Genomic DNA, 18568 nt, shown 5'->3' on the forward strand with positions numbered 1-18568 from the left:
TCTTATGATTGTCAGCTCCATTATGTGGTATTTACCCGATTGGGGTATTTCAGGAAAATACTGTATTATGGCCACTAGATGGAGCGGATAATGATAGGAAGTAAGTATATATTAGAAAAAACAGGGAAAATTAGCTAAATTTGTTCAGCATTTATTTTTATTTTTATAAAACAGACCCCTCCACAAAAGCCAGGATACAACTGACTGGATTATTTCAATTAGGCTGTACAATTGCGTCAGTCTTCTTATAAAGTCAGTTAACCACTTTAAGACCGGCATTATTTTTCAAACTTGTTGTTTACATGGTAAAATAATGATTTTTTTTGCTCGAAAATTCCTTAGAACCCCAAACATATCTTTTTTTTCCCCTAACACCCTAGAGAAAAAAATAGCGGTCGTTGCAATACTTTTTGCCACACCGTATTTGCACAGATGTCTTTTTTTAATTAAAAAATAAACAGTAAAGTTAGCCTTTTTTTTTTATATTGTGAAAGATGATGCTACGCCGAGTAAATTGATACCCAACATGTCACGCTTCAAAGTTGCGCCTGTTCGTGGAATGGCGACAAGCTTTTAACCTTAAAAATCTCCATATGCGACATTTCAAATATTCTACAGGTTGCATGTTTTGAGTTACAGAGGAGGTCCAAGGCTAGAATTATTGCTCTTGCTCTACGATCGCTGCGAAACCTCACATGTGTGGTTTGAACACCGTTTTCATATGTGGGCGCTACTCATGAGCTCGGTGGGACGGGGCGCATTTAAATTTTATTTAAATTTTTTCTTATTTATTTTACCTTTTATTTTTATTTTTATACTGTCCTTTTAAAAAATAAAATAAAAAAAAGTGTCACTTGTATTCCTATTCTATCCCTTGTAATAGAAAAAAAGCATGACAGGACCTCCTAAATATGAGATCTGGAGTCAAAAAGACCCCAGATCTCATATTTACACTAAAATGCAATAAAAAAATCAAAAAATGTAAATGTCATTTGAATTTTTTTATATATACAGTATATATATATATATATATATATATATACAGTGAGGAAAATAAGTATTTGAACACCCTGCTATTTTGCAAGTTCTCCCACTTGGAAATCATGGAGGGGTCTGAAATTGTTATCGTAGGTGCATGTCCACTGTGAGAGACATAATCAAAAAAAAAAAATCCAGAAATCACAATGTATGATTTTTTTAACTATTTATTTGTATGATACAGCTGCAAATAAGTATTTGAACACCTGAGAAAATCAATGTTAATATTTGGTACAGTAGCCTTTGTTTGCAATTACAGAGGTCAAACAGTTCTTGTAGTTTTTCACCAGGTTTGCATACACTGGAGGAGGGATTTTGGCCCACTCCTCCACACAGATTTTCTCTAGATCAGTCAGGTTTCTGGGCTGTCGCTGAGAAACACGGAGTTTGAGCTCCCTCCAAAGATTCTCTATTGGGTTTAGGTCTGGAGACTGGCTAGGCCACGCCAGAACCTTGATATGCTTCTTACAGAGCCACTCCTTGGTTATCCTGGCTGTGTGCTTCGGGTCATTGTCATGTTGGAAGACCCAGCCTCGACCCATCTTCAAAGCTCTAACTGAGGGAAGGAGGTTGTTGCCCAAAATCTCGCAATACATGGCCCCGGTCATCCTCTCCTTAATACAGTACAGTCGCCCTGTCCCATGTGCAGAAAAACACCCCCAAAGCATGATGCTACCACCCCCATGCTTCACAGTAGGGATGGTGTTCTTGGGGTGGTACTCATCATTCTTCTTCCTCCAAACACGGTTAGTGGAATTATGACCAAAAAGTTCTATTTTGGTCTCATCTGACCACATGACTTTCTCCCATGACTCCTCTGGATCATCCAAATGGTCATTGGCAAACTTAAGACGGGCCTTGACATGTGCTGGTTTAAGCAGGGGAACCTTCCGTGCCATGCATGATTTCAAACCATGACGTCTTAGTGTATTACCAACAGTAACCTTGGAAACGGTGGTCCCAGCTCTTTTCAGGTCATTGACCAGCTCCTCCCGTGTAGTCCTGGGCTGATTTCTCACCTTTCTTAGGATCATTGAGACCCCACGAGGTGAGATTTTGCATGGAGCCCCAGTCCGAGGGAGATTGACAGTCATATTTAGCTTCTTCCATTTTCTAATGATTGCTCCAACAGTGGACCTTTTTCCCCGTAGCCCTTTCCAGCCTTGTGGAGGTGTACAATTTTGTCTCTAGTGTCTTTGGACAGCTCTTTGGTCTTGGCCATGTTAGTAGTTGGATTCTTACTGATTGTATGGGGTGGACAGGTGTCTTTATGCAGCTAATGACCTCAAACAGGTGCATCTAATTTAGCATAATAAATGGAGTGGAGGTGGACATTTTAAAGGCAGACTAACAGGTCTTTGAGGGTCAGAATTCTAGCTGATAGACAGGTGTTCAAATACTTATTTGCAGCTGTATCATACAAATAAATAGTTAAAAAATCATAAATTGTGATTTCTGGAATTTTTTTTTTTGATTATGTCTCTCACAGTTGACATGCACCTACGATGACAATTTCAGACCCCTCCATGATTTCCAAGTGGGAGAACTTGCAAAATAGCAGGGTGTTCAAATACTTATTTTCCTCACTGTATATATATATATATATATATATTTTGCTTTAAGAGCATTTGGCGGAAGTGAAGTTTTGATGTCGCTTCCTACCTGTAATGGTATGGAGACGGATGGTGGCCTTTTCCACACCTAACAGGGAGAAGTACACGATTGCCTCCATTGCGGCTCTCGTCAGCGGCGGAGAGTGGCAGGGACTGAGAGCACCGGAGAGTGGCGGGAGGGGGGCCCCCCTTTCCGGCCACCGATAAAAGTGATCTTGTGGGGAATCCGCCGCAGAGACCACTTTTATCTGAAAGCGGACTGCCTTCTGAAGAAGAGGATACCGGGGTTTTGGTAGCTAGCTGTTGCCATTATGATATCCCTCTTCAAACAGCCGCTGTATAATGACGGCAGGCGGTCTGTAAGTGGTAAAGACCACCTGATCTCAGCTGACATGATAATTTTTAGAATGTTTAGCTATCTGAACACTGAACATGGGGAGGTGCTAGTAGTCTACTTTAGATGAAAAGCCCCAGGCTGCTTTCCAAAGTGGCCCTCTCGTGACATGCTACTCTATGTACAGGGGTTAGATCATTTATGCATGCAACATGTAAACACTTGATAACACTCTTCTGACACTACTGTACACTTACCATGGTTGAAGATGGCATCCCAGGACTTAACATGGTTCCTCCATGTTGAATGATTTAGGAGTCTGAATACACGGGGAGGGATGTATAGCATGGGGCTGGTCGTGTGAAACATTAGATTTATTGAGTCTATGAACTCCTGAGATTCGGGGTTTATATAATCTTGCAGGAGACCAAGCCTCTGCCCATACAGGACATTACAAACAGCTGTGAAAAGATCAGAATTATAAGTTAGAACATTTATACACATTATAGTTATCATGGGACAATCATATAATATAGAACATCTCATGATGTAAGCCATAGGTGTGCGCAGCCTATTGCATTAGGGTGTGCACCCTAAAGCTCAAAAACGCATGTGCGTATATATATATATATATATATATATATATATATATATATATATATATATATACACACACACACACACACATATATATATATATATGGCCATGGCATATTCATCTCCCTGCCAACACAGTGAAAGAGAAGTGCACAAGCACTTTTCTTATGGCAGAGCCGGTAAGAGGGAAATCTTTCCTATCTTCCCACTGACACACAAAGCGATAATGCTAATGTACATGGGTTAATTAGGCCCCATGCACACGAGAAGCAATTACACCTCTAAACTCACGTTTTCAAAGGCAAAAACCGGCGTTTAAACCGCCCGTTTTTGCCGCGAATTGCGCGGCATTTTGCCGCGATTCGCAGCGTTTTACCACGATTGCGGCTGTCAGGCCTTATCTCAAAGACATTGTAGACCCTCCCAAAGTTTAAAACGCAAAAATAAAACGCTTCTGAACCCAAAATTTTGCGTCTGAAAAAACGGACATAAACCCAACTGCTTTAAAACGCCCAAAAACGTGATTGTGTGCATGGACACATAGGATAACATTAAATGTGTTCAGGGGCAGTTGAAAAAAATGCCCAAATGCCTCTGAACTCGAGTTTAGCAGCGTCTCGTGTGCATGGGGCCTTAGTGTGTGCCCAGGCCAGGGGTGGACTGGGACAAAAATTTGGCCCTGGACTTCATCCAGACCGGCCCACTTAATTTTTGAAAACACACACACAAACACAGTAAACTATACGCAATTTTCGGCGGTAAAAATAGCGGCGTTTTACCGCCGAGGCTAGGGCGCGATCTCTGGAGCAGTCTCAATAGTGAGACTTCAGGGGTCCGTTTAGACCCCTGATATCTCACTAAAGAAACCAAAAGGGGGACGGAGTGTATGGAGGTGGGAGGTATGTACATGAGAGGGGTGCGGAGTGTATAAAGTGGGTGGTATGTACACGAGAGGGGGTGCGGAGTGTATGAAGTGGGTGGTATGTACATGAGAGGGGGTGCGGAGTGTATGGGGTGGGTGGTATGTACATGAGAGGGGGTGCGGAGTGTATGGGGTAGGTGGCATGTACAGGAGAGGGGTGTGGAGTGCATGGGGTGGGTGGTATGTACAGGAGAGGGGTGCGGAGTGAATGGGGTGGGTGGTATGTACAGGAGAGGGGTGCGGAGTGTATGGCGGTGGGTGGTATGTACAGGAGAGGGGTGCGGAGTGTATGGCAGTGGGTGGTATGTACAGGAGAGGGGTGCGGAGTGTATGGCAGTGGGTGGTATGTACAGGAGAGGAGTGCGGAGTGTATGGGGTGGGTGGTATGTACAGGAGAGGGGTGCGGAGTGAATGGGGTGGGTGGTATGTACAGGAGAGGGGTGCGGAGTGAATGGGGTGGGTGGTATGTACAGGAGAGGGGTGCGGAGTGAATGGGGTGGGTGGTATGTACAGGAGAGGGGTGCGGAGTGAATGGGGTGGGTGGTATGTACAGGAGAGGGGTGCGGAGTGTATGGGGTGGGTGGTATGTACAGGAGAGGAGTGCGGAGTGTATGGGGTGGGTGGTATGTACAGGAGAGGGGTGCGGAGTGAATGGGGTGGGTGGTATGTACAGGAGAGGGGTGCGGAGTGAATGGGGTGGGTGGTATGTACAGGAGAGGGGTGCGGAGTGAATGGGGTGGGTGGTATGTACAGGAGAGGGGTGCGGAGTGAATGGAGGTGGGTGGTATGTACAGGAGAGGGTGCGGAGTGTATGGGGTGGGTAGTATCAAATACACCACTGGTCACTGATGCATTGGTGACCAGTGGCAGTCAATTAACCCCTTTTTCCTGCATTAGTGACACCAGTGTCAGTGTTCATCAACCCTTTCATGCTGCACCATATAGGGGTTAATTAACACTGACACTGGTGTCAATAATGCAGCACAAAGGGGTTAATTAACTGCCACTGGTCACCAATGCATCAGTGACCAGTGGCAGTACATTAACCCCCTCCATGCTGCATATTAAAATTACCATTGTAAATTAACCCCCCCCCCCCCCCCCCCAAAGAGTTAATCAAAGTCACTGTGACAACAGTGAAAGGTCTGTAGCCTCTAAAAATGTACTTGCAGTTTTGCATGAGGCTTCACTGGCTCCTCGGGCTTGCAGGTCTTTTGCAGCAGCACTCACCTCTGCTCTTTCATCTCGCCTCCCGGCCTGCCGCTCGGACACTTCTTCTCTCCTACCATCGGCTCCATACAGCGTTCGTGGGGCCTCCTCCGCGGTACCTTCCTCTACCCCTCCACGGCATGCCAGATTCCTCCTCCTGGTGTGTGGGGACTGATTCGCTGAGCACTCCAGCGGTGGGGGCGAAGGCTGGGGGGGGGGCGCGATCTTCGGAGCAGCGGGAATTGTGCTTTGGCTGCTGGAATCTCCTCCCCTTCTTCTCCCCCGGACTGCACAGCGCTGGCCCCGCCTCCTCCTTAACACTCAGCCATGCTCCGACCCCTCTCTCCACTGCCTGGCCGTGGAGTTTACAGGCATGCTAACCCGCACAACACCGGAGCTTAACGCCGCGGCGACATTGTTGTCAGCAGAGGCGGCTCTTCAATTAGGCGATCGCCTTATTTGCCTAATTAGAGAGCCGCCTCTGCCCGCATATTGGCCCCGCCCATCCCCGACATCAGTGCGACGCCCGTGAGTGACAACTGGCCCACTGAGCCATCGGCCCACCGGGAAACTCCCGGTAGTCCCGATGGCCAGTCCAACCCTGGCCCAGGCACACCCAGCACACCCTGTGCGCACGCCTATGATGTAAGCACACAATAGTATACACACTTGTCATTTCCCTGGACAAAGCAGAACTTATAAGAACCCAATAGAAACACTGATGTTGGTTTGCTGTAAAACTGACCGGCCATCATTAAATATTATTCTTTATTGACTGTTCTGTTTCCTGAACTGAAGTGACCTCTATATAACTGCATAGTGAGAACGGCATTTGGAGCCAGTGCAGACGCCGCCAATTCATTTTGTTCCCTAGTCACCAAATAGATCTGAGCAGCAGAGTTAGCAAGAAATATAAGATGCTCAGAGCAGGAACTCTACTGTACACCAAGCATACTGTATAGCTTTTATTGCTAGCTTGTAACCACTTTTCCTCTAGAAGATTTACCCCCTTTCATCACCAGGCCATTTTTTGCTTTTTTGGCACTCCGTTTCTTTAACTGATACTTGCGCTGTCAAAACGCTGCACACAAATTAAATTTAGATCATTTTTTCCCCACAAATAGAGCTTTCTTTTGATGGTATTTGACCACCACTGGGGTTTAACGAAAAATACCCAAAATTTTGAAATACAACCCCCCAAATTATCTACTTTCTGCTCTAAAACTTTATTTTTTATTGGAGATCACATCTCTTCATAAATTTAGGCTAATATGTATTCAACTACATATTTTTGGTATAAAAATCCCAATAAGCGTATGATTGGTTTACATGAACGTTATAACATCTACAAACTATGGTACTTATAACGAAATTCTTTCATAGTAATAATGGTGGCGATCAGTGACTTATAGCGGGTCTGTCTGGCTGAGACTGACACTTAATGAGTAACCAGTGACAATAATGCCTTGTACACACGGTCGGACTTTTGTCCATGCAAAAGTCCACCGTGAGTCCGTTGGAAGTCCGACGGAAAGATAGAGAACAGGTTCTCTATCTAAGGTCCGTCGGACTTCTGACAAAAAAAGTCAGATGGAGGCTACACACGGCCGGACTTTCAGGGAAAAAAAGCCTGTCTGACTTTTTTTCTCAGAAAGTCCGAACGTGTGTACGAGGCATAACACAGTGATCAGTGCTACAAATATGCACTGCCACTGTACCAATAACACTAGGCTGGGCAGGGGTTAATATCTAGGGCGATCAAAGAGTTAAATGTGTGCCTGGTGTGTTTACTGTGAGGTGTTTTTACTATGGGATGTGCCAGTTTTTATTCCCTGCTGGGAAAAAAACTTGCACATTCCCACTCACAGGACAGAGCTCTGTATTGTTTACATTGACAGAGCTCTGTCTTCCTCCTCACTGATCAGTGCGGTCATTGGCTGGCACCCTCTGATCGGCAGTGTGAGGTGACCAGTCGGGTCGCCAGGAGAGCCCGTTGTTCCAGGACATTCGTTTGGGCCTTGACCGCAGGTTATTCTTAGGTTTTTGAATCCCTTGGGAGCAGCCTGAATGTAGTATTGAGCTACATTGCTCATAACCTCAGCTAGTGCTCTCCCATTGCATTCCTTGAATCCCTATGAGCCGAACACCCCCCCCCCCATTCGGTTCGCACCAGAACCTTCGACTGGACCGAACGTTCGCGCAAACTTTAATTTTAATTTAATTTTTTTAATATATTTTATTTTATTTTTTATTAAAGGGCCGATTTTTTTTAGAGGTTTTTTTTCAAAGGGACAATTTTTTTATGGGTTCACAGGGGCCAGGAGGCACCCAGGGCCCCAGACGGCAACCCCCCCTTTTTTATTTATTTTTAAATAAAAAAAATATATTTTTTTAATATATTTTATTTTATTTTTTATTAAAGGGCCAATTTTTTTAGAGGTTTTGGGGTCCCCAGGGGCCCATAGTTCCCCAGGGCCCTGGATGACAACCCCCCTTTTTTTATAAAAAAAATCTTTTTTTATATATTTCTTTATTTCTTTTATTTTGTATATATATATATATTATTATATATATATAATATATTATTATTATTATTATTATTATTATTATTATTATTATTATTAATAAAGGTTTCAGAGGTCCCCAGGGCCCCCGGATGGCAACCCCCCTTTTTGTATAATTTTTTTCATATTATTTTATTTCTTTTTTTTCTTTTTATTTCTTTCTTATATATTTTATTAAAGGGCTCAGAGGTCCCCAGTGCCCCATGTGGCAAACACCCTTTTTTATTTTTTTTATAATTTTTTTTTTTTTTTTTTTTTTTGTTTATATATATATTTTTTTTTTTTATTATTAAAGGGCCCAGAGGTCCCCAGGGCCCTGGATGGCAACCCCCTCCCCCTTTTTTTTATAAATGTTTCTTTTTTATATATATATATATTTTTTATTTTTTATTAAAGGGCCCAGAGGTCCCGGATGGCAACCCCCTTTTTTTGTAATTTATTTTTATAAAAAAAAATTATTAAAGGGCCCAGAGGTCCCCAGGGCCCCAGATGGCAACCCCCTTTTTAAAAAAAAAAATATATATATATTTTATTTATATTTTTTATTTCTTTTTTTTTTTTTATTAAAGGGCTCAGAGGTCCCCAGGGCCCCGGATGGCTACACCCCTTTTTTTTATATATATTTTACTTTATTTTTTTTATTTTTTTTTGTAAAGGGCCCTCCGCTTCTAAATTCGCGGCAGCCCCCCCCCCTGCTTCTCAATTTCAGGTGGCAGCACCCCCCCCCCGGTTCTCTGCTCCAGGGGGCCCATGCCTGAAGCTGTGTAAGTGACCCCATAATTCCTGATCCCTGCCGCCCGTTAAGCCCCTGTGCTGCCCACAAATCAGGCTGAAAATCATCAGCGGCACGCAGCCAGTGACAGTACTGCTTCCCTTCCCAGTGTTTTAAAATGTACAGCACCCCTGGCTTCCCTTTAGAATGTGATTTTATAACATCCCCAGTTTGCTCTTCCCGAGGCTGACTTCTTCATGTCCTGCTCCTCAAGGTATGTCACTGTTTGCTAATCTATATTGTAAATAGAAGTTTTCTGTAGAGTGTGCCCAAAGTCTTTATAATATTTGATGATTCACTGCAGGTCTGGTCAGTGTTTTAAAAAGTTCCTCTATTTTACACATGGCATGGCATGGGGGTTACAGCACCGTATGTCCATTCTGCTTTAGCACCATGGGACCCCATGCCATGCCATGTGTAAAATTGAGGAACTCTTTAAATCACAGACCAGACCTGCAGTCCAGGCTGAGTAAGGCCTCAGAGGACATGGCATTACTGTCTGTATTTAACTGCTTGATGGGCTTATTTTGGGCCTGGCTGGTTCACATGTATGTGTTTTGGCGGCCCACATTTGCGCAGGCACAGCAGCCCATTCATTTGAATGGGCCGCCATGCCTGTGTTTCCTGCAAAGAAAAGCGCATGCCTCATGTAATAGGCTGCGCACACGGCATGCCTATGCCCATCAAGCACTGAAACACAGCACTGTCTGTCCATTCTGCTGTCTGCTGTGACTTATCTGCAGTTCCCGCACTGTCAAACTTGCTGCATTTTTAGACGTTTAGGTCACGCTTTTAAAAACACAGTGCGTTTGTGTGTGTGCAAGAACTGCAGGTAAGTAGCATGGTGCAAAAGCAGAATGGATTTCAAGGCAACTGTATTTTTAAAATGCTGAATGTACCTTCTGCAGGAAACAAAAGCATGGCAGCCCATTCAAATCAATGGGCTGCTGTACCTTCACAAATGAGGACCGCCAAAACATACATGTGAACCAGCCAGGCCCAAAATAAGCTGGAGGGGGGCCCCAAAAAAATGTTTGCCCAGGGCCCAAACCATATTAAAGACGGCCCTGATGTCCCTAGATACAGCCTTGTGTACCCTAAGAAAAAGCCATTCTGTTTCAATGACAAATGATTTTTTGAAAATGAACACAGTGAGGTATAGACACAGTGAGGCATGGGCACAGTGAGGCATGGGCACAGTGAGGCATGGGCACAGTAAGGTATGGGCACAGTAAGGTATGGGCACAGTAAGGTATGGGCACAGTGAGACATGGTCACAGTGAGGCATGGACACAGTGAGGCATGGACACAGTGAGGCAAAGTGAGGCACAGTGGGGCATGCAGATGGACACCCTAGGCTTATACTCGAGTCAATACGTTTTCCCAGTTTTTTGTGGTAAAATTAGGTGCCTCGGCTTATATTCGGGTCAGCTTATACTTATACTTATACTTCCAATTAAGGACATGGCACCGTAGATTACTTTTTTTGCATCCACAGTGCTACCCTGTGGTGACGCTCCTCTTTGAAATATAACTATTCTGTACATATACTTTAACTCTACGGTGGTTTTATTCCCTTGCCTCACAGCTAAACATTTTACCAAGTATACTGTAGCGGTTTCAGAATTACAAGTATAGGTGTAACTATTGGTAGAGGAGGTGGCGCTATTCCACACTTCTATTTTATTAATATGGATAAGTTATGTGACATCTCTGGCCAATGCAATGCTTCAATTGGTATCTACCAATAATAAATATCAACACAGATTATTTAATTTTTTTATACTTACATTCCAGTGCAAATCTAAAGAGCTCATCACTCAAATCAGCTGTCCATTTTCCCCGACCACTCCTCTCCACTTGAGTGTAAGCCCTGCTAACAAAGTCTTTCCCAACACTGTCCAGAAGAGGCAAGAAACGATTCATTCCCGCCACTGACAAGACTTCTCGATTCAGTGTGAGCCGCTGACAGCGCCAATCCTCTCCACTCCTGAAAGTCCATGAGAAGTAGGTTAAAAGGAATTGTGAGTATAAAATGCTCATGCCATTTGTACGGTGCTATGGTAGAGCAAAAAGGCTTTGACTCGCTTGAAAAAACATTTCATCTTTTAAAACATTCTATACAGTCAGGCTGCATACCAAATAAAGAATAGAATATGGCCCTATTTTTTATTAATTTTTTCCTGTGTTTGTGCTTTAATTTTTTTTTTTTTTAATACCTACTGCTGCAGACTCATAACTTAGTAAGATCTTGGATTCTTACTCTTTTAAACAGACAAATGTGATGTTGTTCAGTGCACGTGCCAGATAAACAGCATGATATCATGCGCTCCATTTCACAATAGACCTATATTATGAGTAAGTGAACCCTAGAAAATATCAAAATGTTGGCATGGGGGGAGGGGGGGCAGGGCTCAAGTCCTTCGGGAACGCGTGGGAACAGAGTTCCTGCACTTTTTTAACAGCAGGAACGCAGTTCCCTTTGTAGGACTAGAGCAGCCGAGCCGCCCAAGCCAATCCTTCACTAAGCGGCGATGCCCAGCTCGAGTCACTGTCAGGGGCAGGCGAACCTTAGTAATCCTTTATGTTACTGGCCGCTTCCTGTATATGGATTCATCAGGTGTGCAGGTATTCCGTCACTTCCTCGATGCAATGTCTCCTGGGAGCTTTTGTCATTGTTCCCAGGAGACATTGCGGAGGTCTGCCGCGAGTTATCCCGGGATTTAGAAAGAACTTGCGGTATAGTAATTATGCATATGAGCGTATCATTTCTTTTTTTTTGGTGGGGGAGTGGATCTTGGATGGGAGTTCCCACACTTTTTTTCCCAGGACTTGACCCCTGGGGGGGGGGGGCGATGTCACGGTCTAGCCTGCAGTCTTCCGCTTGTAAAATTCTTACCTCCTTGCTGCAGTGGTTCTGCTAGATCTGTTATTCCATACACATGTTGCTACTGGCTTCTGTGTGTACCTATGGGCGTCGTCTACTCAAATGTAGATTTATACCACTATCCCTTCTTTCCTGGCCTGCCCCCCAGTGTGTGTGTATATATATATATATATATATATATATATATATATATATATATATATATCCATTTTTTTCCCCCTTAAACAATAGTTGCTGGAACTTAACCACGGCCCCACAAAACCCCTCCCCTACACACACCCTCCAAATCACATCAAATAGTGGGTGTGTTCAGTCAAATTTCTTGAAAACCGTAGGAGGGTCTTAAAGGGGCATCAATCACCAGGATTGCAATACATACAGAGTGCAGAGCTGTAAACGCAGAAACCAGACTTCTGTGTTTACAAGTGATCGTGGTGAGCAGGCACCAAAGGGTCTGAGCCAGAGGTGGTGGAAATGAGTTCCACCAAGTCCCCCCTGAAAAAAAGCCCTGTATATATCTATATACACACATACATACAGACACACACTGTAAAAAGTCTACACACCCCTGTTAAAAATGTCAGGTTTCTGTGATGCAAAAAAAATGGTGACAAGGATAAATCATTTCAGAATTTCCACCTTTAATGTGACCTTTAACTGTACAACTCAATAGAACAAACTGAAATCTTTTAGGTGGAGAGAAGTAAAAATAAAAAATGGTTGCATAAGTGTGCACAACCATAAACTAATACTTTGTTGTGTTGAAGCACCTTTTGATTTTATTACAGCACTCAGTCTTTTTGGGTATGAGTCTATCAGCATGACGCCTCTTGACTTGGCAATATTTGCCCGCTCTTTGCAAAACATTCCAAATCCGTCAGATTTCAAGGGCATCTCCTGTGCACAGCCCTCTTTAGATCTACACACAGATTTTCAATCAGATTCAGGTCTGGGCTCTGGCTGGGCCATTCCAAAACTTTAATCTTCTTCTGGTGAAGCCATTCCTTTGTTGATTTGGATGTATGCTTTGGGTCATTGTCATTCTGAAAGATGAAGTTCCTCTTCACGTTCATCTTTCTAGCAGAAGCCTGAAGGTTTTGTGCCAATATTGACTGGTATTTGGAATAGTTCATAATTCCCTCTACCTTGACTAAGGCCTCTGTTCCAGCTGAAGAAAAACAGCCCCAAAGCATGATGCTGCCACCACCATGCTTCACACAAATGTGAATATATATATATATATATATATATATATATATATATATATACATACATACACACATACATACACAAATACATACAGTTGTGCTCATAAGTTTACATACCCTGGCAGAATTTATGATTTCTTGGCTATTTTTCAGAGAATTTGAATGATAACACAAAACCTTTTCTTTCACTGATGGTTAGTGTTAGGCTGAAGGCATTTATTATCAACCAACTGTGTTTATTTTTTTAAAATCAGAATCACAACAGAAACTACCCAAATGACCCTAATCAAAAGTTTACATACCCTGGTGATTTTGGCCTGATAACATGTACACAGTTGACACAAAGGGGCTTGAATGGCTATTAAAAGGTAACCAGCCTCACCTGTGATCTGTTTGCTTGTAATTCGTGTGTGTGTATAAAAGGTCAATGAGTTTCCGGACTCCTGACAGACCCTTGCATCTTTAATCCAGTGCTGCACTGATGTTTCTGGATTCTGAGTAATGGGGAAGCAAAAGAAGTGTCAAAGGATCTGTGGGAAAAGGTAGTTGAACTGTATAAAACAGGAAAGGGATATAAAAAGATATCCAAGGAATTGAGAATGCCAATCAGCAGTGTTCAAACTCTAATCAAAAAGTGGAAAATGAGGGGTTCTGTTGAAACCAAACTACGGTCAGGTAGACCAACTAAAATTTCAGCCACAACTACCAGTAAAATTGTTTGGGATGCAAAGAAAAACCCACAAATAACTTCAGGTGAAATACAGGACGCTGTGAAAACATATGGTGTGTTTTTTTCAAGATGTTTTTCAAAATTAGCGGTCTTTTTTTGTTTATAAACGCAAAAAATAAAAACTGCAGTAGTGATCAAATACCACCAAAAAAAAGCTCTATTTGTGTGTGCATGTGTGTTTGGGTACAACATCGCAATTGTCAGTTAAAGCAGTGGTCATCAACCCTGACCTCAGGGCCCACTAACAGGCCAGGTTTTATGTATTATGTATTACCTTGGGGAGATGCAGACTAGAAAACTGCAATCACTGAGCAGCAAATTATATCACCTGTGATGTATTTCAGTTATCTTGCAAACCTGATAATAAATAACAGATAAATAAATAACTTTAAAACAGAAGTCCCAAAGTTCAATAAATAGCTGTAGCAGCGCTGCTTTCAGACCAACGTCTGAAACACTTCTATATGTCCAAATCCATATAGGAAATCAGATGACAGTGCAAGTGGATGAATAAAGAGAAAGATCCTTAATTAGTGCTCCTTTCACCAGAGGGGGCGTTCACCACGTGGGGGGAATATGACTCCCCTTATGGGGATGCACTCACCACAAATATGGAAATATAAAGCCTTGGATAGATATCTCTGTATGTCTCCTGGATGCTGCACTCTCCACCAGCCAATGTGTATTATGTCCAATCAAACCATCGTCACATATAATGAAAGGAACTCATATAGTGTGATATTGCTTTTTAAAACACAGGTTTATTGAGCCCCCAAACACATCCCCCAATACAATATGCGTACTATAATGTTAAAAGTGACAAGCAAATAAGTAAAGTGCCAGTACTGTGCCTGTATCCCTCCTGGCCGAACAGTGCAGCTATTGTAAAAAGCCTCCTCTCCTGTTCCTGGTCCTGGGGGCCGTACAGTCTGTTTGGTCACTGGATTAGCGTCACGCCCTGACGCGTTTCGTCATTGGATGACTGCTTCAGAGGGCGTGACTAGGCTAATCCATGACCAATTATTTATGTTCGCCCGTGGAGCGCAAGAAATGCGCTCATTGGCCGGATCCGGTCACGTGAGCGCGTCATGCCGCGCATGCGCACCCACGGCCGGATCGAAAGAAATGCGCTCATTGGCCGGATCCGGTCACGTGAGCGCGTCATGCCGCGCATGCGCACCCACGGCCGGATCGAATGTGGTAGGCGTAGGGAGGAAGACCCAACTGAGTCACACAGGCGCAATAGCGTCCGTGAGGTCACTGCCACATGACTGGCAGAGACACTTCCGCGTTCCAAAGGTGAGAACCTTCTTGGAACGCACGCTTCCTCTCAATTGGCCGGTACCAGTCACGTGTAAGCACAAGGCAATACACAGACAATGGTCCGTCACTATGCCTATTGTAACCTGGTGGGAGAAACAATAAATGCCGGTAATATCAGTATTTAAAACCCCAGCAACAAGGCGGATACATCTATACCCAAGCACACATGCTGGTTATATTATACTGTACCAGCAAATACAAAATGAAAAATAAATAAAAATATACATAATTAAAACACATATTAAAATCAGTGCTCTACTAGAAAATGCATATTAGAGAGTACATAATACAACCAACTCTGCAATTTTTAAAAAAAGATAAATAAGGTGATTTAAAATTATTAGTGAACAATTCCAAATACCCATAATCTAATATATGACCGAAAGGATGCGTGTCCCCAAGGTGATTGGTCTGCATATAAGTAAATAATCATAGCCCTGGTTTAGATTGTATTACAAACATTTAAACTAATTGGCCCAGCAATACACCGTGCAATCACCAACTATTACCGGTTGTATGCAATGTGCCAAATGGCTATATTTTAAATATGCATATAAAATGAATGTAAATTGATAAAATCGCATGACGAATGCATCCTTAATATTGCAGAGATGGTTTGATTTTATATATAAACAAACTCATATGTGTGAGTAAGGAAAAAAACCTTATGAATGGATAAGGAAAAAACCTTATATGATCCATACAAGGTTAAAAAATAATAATAATATATATAATTATATCTGTATATATAAAAACACGCATGAAAAACACAATTAAAACACACTTAAAGCGGGGGTTCACCCTTTTTTTTTTTTTTACCTTTAAATCAGGCATTGTAGCGCGAGCTACAGTATGCCTGTCCCAAATTTTTTCCCCCCATACTCACCTTGTAGTCGTCCATCGAAGATACCGGGGAATGGGCGTGCCTCTGGAGACGGAGGATGATTGACGGCCGGCTCTGGCGCGTCACGCTTCTCCGGAAATAGCCGAAATAGGCTTGGTCTTCACGACGCGTGCGCATAGCCTGTGCGCAGGCGCCGTGAAGAGCCGAGACCTACTCCGGCTGTCTTCGGGGAGAGTGACGTGCCAGGGCCGGCCGTCAATCATCCTCCCTCTCCATAGGCACGCCCATTCCCCGCGGGAGCCGAAATCTACGATGGACGACTACAAGGTGAGTAGGGGGTTAAAAAAATCGGGACAGGCATACTGTAGCTCGCGCTACAATGCCTGTCTCGATGGTAAAATCATGGGATTGTGGGTGAACTACCGCTTTAAAAGGGTAAGAATAAGCCAGATAAAATTAGGTATCACTAATAAAACAATTAATATCCAGTTCAATGTTAAGGCCTTTAGGGGTTAAAACGTCAGTAATAAAAATCCATCGGGTTTCGCGTTTGGAAAGTTCGCGTACCCTATGGGAGCCTCTCCAGTTTTTTTCAAGGTGCTCCACTCCCCAAAACTGTAACTCAGAAGGATCCTGATTGTGTTTTAATTTGAAGTGCCATGACACATTATGGTCTTAAAAGCCCGAACGGATATTGTTAATGTGTTCTAAAATACGTACTTTCAGCTTCCTTTTAGTGCGACCAATGTAAAGAAGGTCGCATGGGCACTTCAAGGCATATACCACGTAATCTGTATTGCAAGTCATAAATTGTTCAATTTTGAATTCTTGACTGTTGGATGGAGATGTAAATCTGTCTATTCCCCTTGATGGTCTTGTTACAGATTGGCATGCTTTGCACTTTCTGCATGCATAAAAGCCAGTTTGGTCCCAGAATGTTGTTGGTCTAACGGGGGGGTCAAGTACTTTTTTGACTATCCGGTCCCCGTAGTTACTTGCTTTCCAGTAGATGAATTGTGGAGCAGGGGGGAGCACAGGCCCCAATTTCTTGTCCAACTTCAAAATATGCCAATGTTTAGTAAAAATCGCCTCCACTTCTTTGTACTGTGTATGGTATTGTGATATGAACCCCCATTCCTTATTGTTTGTGCCCACATTTTCAGGGATGGGTTTTGTTTGTAAACAAGCCATTCTCGGAATAGCCTTTATTTCTTCTACTAATTTCTCCATAGCCAGCGGGTTGTAACCCCTGGCTTCGAACCTATCGGTGAGGATTTTTGATTGTACGAGAAAGTTAGATTCCTCAGAACAGTTTCTTCTTACTCTCATAATCTGACCCTTGGGGATGTTGCGAATCCATGAGGGATGATGTCCGCTTGTAATGGGCAGGTAACTGTTTCTGTCGGTTGGCTTAAAGTAGACTTTAGTTTCTAACTTCATATTTTGGCGATATATAGTGACATCCAAGAAGTTGATCTCCGTCTCGCTCGATTCGGAGGTCAATTTAATATTATTCGTATTGTTATTTAAAACCGTTAAAAATTCTTCCAGAGAGTTTGTGGATCCAGTCCAGATAAAAAATAGGTCATCTATAAAAAGTTTGTAAAATAGTAGCTCTGCTCTTTTATCATTAAAAATCACTTTATCTTCCCATTCCCGCCATAAAAAGATTGGCAATGCTTGGTGCGAATCTTGCTCCCATGGCTACGCCTCTTTTTTGGGAATAAAATTTGCTATCATACCAGAAATAGTTATGCGATAAGCAAAAATTTAATGCGTGGCCTAGGAATACTTTCTGGTTATGTGGTAAGTCATCTCTTCTACTTAATGCCCAATTAAGGGCTAGAACCGCATGGTCGTGCTGAATAATTGAATATAAAGATGACACATCAGCTGTAACTAGTAGAATGGGTTGATCGGCTGTCAGTACAATATCTTCGAGACAAATCAAGAGATCCTTTGTATCCTTAAGATATGATTTGGTCATTCTGACACTTCTCTGCAAAAATGTGTCTAAGTATTGTCCTAGTCTCGACGAGATCGAGTCAATACTATTGACTATTGGTCTTGCCGGGGGGTTCATGGGATCCTTATGGATTTTCGGCAAGGTATATATGGTCGGTACCTTGCTGCTAGCAGGTATTAAATAATTGCGTTCTTTTGTAGTTAATACACCCGATCTTGAGCCGATTCTGATCACTATCTCCAATTGTGCTTTATACGCAACAGATGGATCTTGATTCAATAGTGCATATGTATTTTCATCTGCTAACATTTCGGTGATTTGGTTATGGTAAAATTATTTTGTTAAGATTACCACTCCTCCTCCTTTATCAGCTGGTCTGATGATAATATCATTGCGTTCTTCCAACATTTCGATCCCTTCTTTGATGTGTTTGAAGTTCACATTTTTTAAGGGCTTCAAACCATCCAAGTCTTGCAACACTAAGCTTTTGAACACCTCCACTTGATGGTTTGGATTGTTAAGCGGGTTGAACAGGGATTTGTTCTTTAAACCACTGTTCTG

General features: G+C 42.8%; 1 protein-coding gene across 1 annotated transcript in view; it reads right to left on the bottom strand.

Annotated features, from left to right (window-relative positions):
• Window positions 1-18568, bottom strand: part of LOC120931500 (cholesterol side-chain cleavage enzyme, mitochondrial) — an 87018-nt gene that overhangs the window by 29674 nt on the left and 38776 nt on the right. The window contains exons 3-4 of the mRNA XM_040343017.1: window positions 10840-11039; window positions 3243-3446 (exon numbers count right to left, since the gene is read on the bottom strand). Of these exons, the coding sequence (XP_040198951.1) occupies window positions 3243-3446; window positions 10840-11039 (404 nt within the window). The remainder of the gene's footprint in view (window positions 1-3242; window positions 3447-10839; window positions 11040-18568) is intronic.

Source organism: Rana temporaria, chromosome 3 (assembly GCF_905171775.1).
Source record: "Rana temporaria chromosome 3, aRanTem1.1, whole genome shotgun sequence".
NCBI classification, from domain to species: domain Eukaryota; kingdom Metazoa; phylum Chordata; class Amphibia; order Anura; family Ranidae; genus Rana; species Rana temporaria.